The following is a 4,915-nucleotide window of genomic DNA, read 5'->3' on the forward strand; positions in this document are numbered from 1 at the left end:
GATTTTGCGAAATAAGTATCTTCAGTCTAAAACCTTGGCCCAGGTGACAGTGAGGCCGACTGACTCACCATTTTGGAAAGGCTTGATGAGAGTCAAACCACTATTTTTCAACAGGACAAGGTTCTTAGTCGGAAATGGAGCTAATACGAGGTTCTGGGAGGATACGTGGCTTGGGGAGACTCCCCTTGCACTTCAATATCCTACTCTGTATAACATTGTTCAACTTAGAGAAGCTTACGTTGCAACCGTTCTATAATCCACTCCCCTCAATATTAGTTTCCGGAGGACGCTAGTGGGAAATCGTTGGGAGGCCTGGCTTCATCTTGTAAGACGTTTGATGGATGTCCAGCTGTCTCAGCAGCCAGATCAGTTGTATTGCAAACTAACTAAGAACGGCGTGTTCTCGGTCAAATCCATGTATTTGGATGTCATAAACTCTAGTGTCATTCCTTCCTCGAAGCACGTTTGGAAAGTGAAGGTACCTTTGCGAATCAAAGTGTTTATGTGGTTTGTGCATAAACAAGTTATTTGACTAAGGATAATCTGGCAAAACGCAACTGGGTGGGTTCTGCAAGATGTGGTTTTTGTGACCATAACGAAACTATCAAACACCTCTTTCTTGATTGTCCGCTGGCTAAGATTTTGTGGCGGTCGATTCATATTGCTTTTAATATTACTCCGCCTACTTCTATCAACATGTTTTTTGGAACGTGGCTTGATGGGGTTGACTCAGATACAGCGAGGCACATTCGTGTTGGCGTTTGTGCTTTATTGTGAGCAGTCTGGAACTGCAAATATGATTTGGTTTTTAACATATCAACGAACATTCACTTTTTGCAGGTTGTCTTCAGGGCCACGGCGTTGATCCGTATGTGGTCGCTACTCACTCCGACGGAGGCCAGGGAGCGTTTGGTTACTGCGTCTATCCGATGGGAGATGGTAGCTCGGGATATTTTCAACCGGTTTGTATGGCGGTCATGTAATAGGATAGGCATGTAGTGATCTTATTTTATTTGCCAGCCGGTTGTGGCTTTGTCCTTTTTTGTTTTGCTCTTATGAGCATTTGTTTTTTTTCTTACTTCGAGAATTGGAGACTTGTTGCTGGATATTTTATTAATAAGATGAGCTGTATGCATCTTTCTAATGCAGAGGCCGGGGTAAAACCCCTTTTCGAAAAAAAATTAAAGACATTTATTTAGGAAGGGAAGGAGTAAGATATATGTTTGTGTTTGGTAGAGAATCTCTGGATAATCGATGCTCCTTACAGATAGAGTGGCATGCTTATTATATTTTTTTTTGAACCAATAGAGTGGCATGCTTATATGCTCTGCCGGCAACGGTGACACGATACAGTGCGGCAATGAACTTTTATTGTAAAAGTAAATAATGCTTCGGCGAAGTAGGCAAGCCACGCGAGCCGTCAGATCTCCGGAACATCTTGAACATCAGCCACACGTTAACTGACGAAGAATGACACTGAAACTGAATATGCAGGCCTGACACCGGCGAGCTCTACAACAGTGCGCCCTTCTCCTTTTTTTCAATGACAATAGCCAAAACTGAACGAGATCAGTGGTCAGTGTGTAGCCTTCACCAACCTCCGGTTGCAGAAAACAGGTGGTAAAGTTTAATTAAAGTGAAGCGATCTGGGCACAAGGGCATGATCTGAGTGTGTTTGAATTAATTTGCCGCAGTCGAACTTTCAGGCACTCTTTTTCACCTCTGTTGGAACGTGCCCACGTCCCTCTCGTCAGGACGCTCGCCATGCAGCCCGCGTCGTGCGCGTCTCCAACAGCCCACGTACTTCATGTTTATCCTCTCCTGCATGGTAGCGATAGCCGGCCAAGGCCGTTGTACTCTCCCACGTTCTCCTGCTTGGGATCAGATAGCAACACCCTGATCCTTCTTTCTCTCAACGCTTCCACCATGCATCGTCTTCTCCGCCGCACCCGCTCGGCCGACTTCGACGCGCCGGCGTCCACTCCGTTTGCCGCCGTTCCCGTCGCCACGGCCGCTACTGCTGCGGTTGCACCTCCTCAGGCAGCTCCCGCTGCTACGGTCACCACCACCCCGGCTGCACCCGCGCCCCGCCGTGCGCACCTCGGCGACCTGGGCAAGACGCCAGTCCCTGGAGGCGTTGCGGCTCCTTCCTCGTCCACCTCGGCGCCCCGTGCGGCGCCCTCTGCCCAGCCAGCCACCGGCGTCCTGCGCACCGCCGGCAGCACCCCTGTCCCGCGTCTCACGCTGGGCGGCCCCGGCAGCGCCGTCGTCACACACCTCGGCCCGGGGCGCACCGACGCCGGTCCTTCCTCAACTGCCGGCCTCCCGCCCTCCATCGCCCACTACTTCACCAGCAAGCTTCACCTCGAGTCCGGTAACTACTCGCGCTGGCATCAATTCTTTTACATCATCGCTTGCAAACATGAGGTTCAGCATCATCTCGACGCCGCCACCGACCCGCTCGGCCAGAGCGCCGTGTGGCGCAACGACGACCTGTCCGTGGTGTTGTGGATGCACGGCGTTGTCGCCGAGGAGCTCCTGGACGTCGTGGCGTCCCCGGACAGCACCGCCTACGACATCTGGTCCCAGCTCCACGTCCTCTTCATGGACAATCAGCCGGGCCGCGCCGTCGTCCTCGGCGCCGAGTTCCGGAACCTCGTCCAGGGCGACCTCTCCGTCGACGAATACAGCAGGAGGCTCAAGTCCCTGGCCGACGCTCTCGAGGACGTCGGCGAGCACATCTCCGATCAGGCCCTCACGCTCCAGCTCATCTGCGGCCTCAACCGCAAGTTTCAGATCATGGCGACGCTCCTCCCGATGCAGTCGTCGTTCCCCTCCTTCGTGCAGGCCCGCTCTAGTCTCCTCATGGAGGAGATCTCTGCCAACGAGCGGGCTAGGCTGGACGGCCGTCCGGAACTCCCCGCCGCTGCACTCACCATCGGGCACACCCCGAGTGGCGGCCCCTCTCCCTCCCCTGATCGCGGATCAGGCAGCGACTCCGCCAACAAGAGCAAGGGCCCCGCTGCATCTTCCCCGGGCGACAGGGGCAGTGGCTCGCGCAGGCGTGGGCGCGGTCGTGGCCGTGGCCGCGGCGCCCAGTCATCTGGTGGCGCTCCCGCTGGACGCAGCGCCGCTCCAGCAGGGCCGCATCCCCCGACTGGCTTCTTCGCTCCATACAGCGCCCTCCTCCCCGGCCTACCTGCACCACGGGCCCCTTGGGCTGCGCCGAACGCCGCCGGCGTCCTAGGCCCACGTCCTCCTGCACCGCATCAGGCCTACCCCCTGCACTCGACGCCTTCGAGCAGGCCTACCTGGGAGCAGTAGAATCAGCTGTACGCCGCTCTCCAGGGCCTCTCCATGCAGCAGCAGCACGCCGGCGGCACCCCGGATTGGTTTCTCGACACGGGCGCCACGTCGCACGTCGCTGGTAAGACGGACCTCCTCACCTCGTATGGTTCTCCCTCATTGCGTCATTCCTCTGGCATCTTAGTAGGCAACGGTTCTCGTCTCCCCATTACAGCCGTAGGTTCTACCTCTCTTTCAAATTTTGCACTAAATGACGTACTTATATCTCCTACTATCATTAAAAACTTGATTTCTGTACGTCGTTTCACTCAAGATAATTTTTGCTCTATCACGTTTGATCCTTTCGATTTTTCCGTGAAGGACCTAGCCATGGGGAAGCTAATCATGAGGTCCAATAGCCATGGGGACCTCTATCCTTTCTTCAACAACTCTGACGTTCAAGCAATGCTCTCCATCTCCACCGATGACATATGGCATCTTCGTTTAGGGCATGCTAGCAATAAATCGGTTTCCATTCTAGCACGTGATTTTCTTCCAAATTGTAATAAAGCTATGCCTAGCACTTCCGTTTGCTCATCATGTAAACTTGGCAAGCAGCCTCGACTTCCTTTTTCCCATTCCATTACTAAAACAAGTGCGCCTTTCCAATTAATACATTGTGACTTGTGGACCTCGCCGGTGCATAGTTTCTTTGGTTTTCAGTATTACCTAGTGCTTCTTGATGACTACTCCCATTACTCCTGGACGTTTCCCTTGCGCAACAAATCCGACACCGCCGACACAATCACTCGTTTCTTTGCGTATGTTCTTACCCAATTTCACGTCACGATTCAATGTATGCAATGCGACAACGGTGGCGAGTTCCTCACTACTTCCTTGCGCGAGCTCTTCTCCAAAAACGGTGTCTCCTTCCGTTTATCTTGCCCGCACACCTCACCACAAAACGGGAAAGCCGAGCGCCTCATACGCACCACCAACGATGTACTTCGTGTGGTCCTCGTCCACGCACACCTCCCACCCCCTTTTTGGGTCGAAGCGCTACATACTGCCACCTACATCCTCAACCGTCGTCCCTCCTCAGCCATACACTTCGTGACGCCTCACTTCGCTCTTTTTGGCCAGCATCCCACATATGACCACATGCGTGCCTTTGGGTGTTTGTGCTTTCCCAACACCATAGCTACTAGTTCCCATAAGCTCGCTCCCCGCTCATCTCGTTGCGTTTTTCTCGGGTATCCTTTAGAGCACAAGGGCTACAGATGCCTTGATTTATCCACTCGCAAGGTCATTTTTTCTCGGCATGTCACGTTCGACGAGAGCGTTTTTCCCTACTTCTCTGCCGATCACCCACGCTCCTCCGCACCTTCCCTGGCCACAGAAGATCCCACCCTCATCCACCCCGTATCCCGCGCACCTACCTCGTACCCATCGGAATCCACGCGCGCTCCCGAGCCAATCCGGCCGCCCCGCCCCGATCCAATCGGCCCGCGGGACCCGCCACCAACCCCCGCGCGATCCACTCGGCCGCCAATCCCCGCACGCTCCACTCGGCCGCCAACCCCCACGCGCATCACCCCTGCCAGCCCGCCGGACCCACCCCCCCGCCAGC

The 4,915-nt window shown here is 54.6% G+C and overlaps 1 protein-coding gene across 1 annotated transcript; it reads left to right on the top strand.

Moving 5' to 3' along the window:
- Window positions 1-1,847: 1,847 nt before the first annotated feature.
- Window positions 1,848-4,543, top strand: LOC123039966 (uncharacterized). Its single transcript, XM_044462936.1, has 2 exons — window positions 1,848-3,427; window positions 3,667-4,543. Exon 1 carries the CDS (start codon window positions 1,927-1,929, stop codon window positions 3,322-3,324), a length of 1,398 nt encoding a protein of 465 aa, XP_044318871.1. The 5' UTR covers window positions 1,848-1,926; the 3' UTR covers window positions 3,325-3,427; window positions 3,667-4,543.
- Window positions 4,544-4,915: the final 372 nt, after the last annotated feature.

Source organism: Triticum aestivum, chromosome 2B, assembly GCF_018294505.1.
Source record: "Triticum aestivum cultivar Chinese Spring chromosome 2B, IWGSC CS RefSeq v2.1, whole genome shotgun sequence".
NCBI classification, from domain to species: Eukaryota; Viridiplantae; Streptophyta; class Magnoliopsida; order Poales; family Poaceae; genus Triticum; species Triticum aestivum.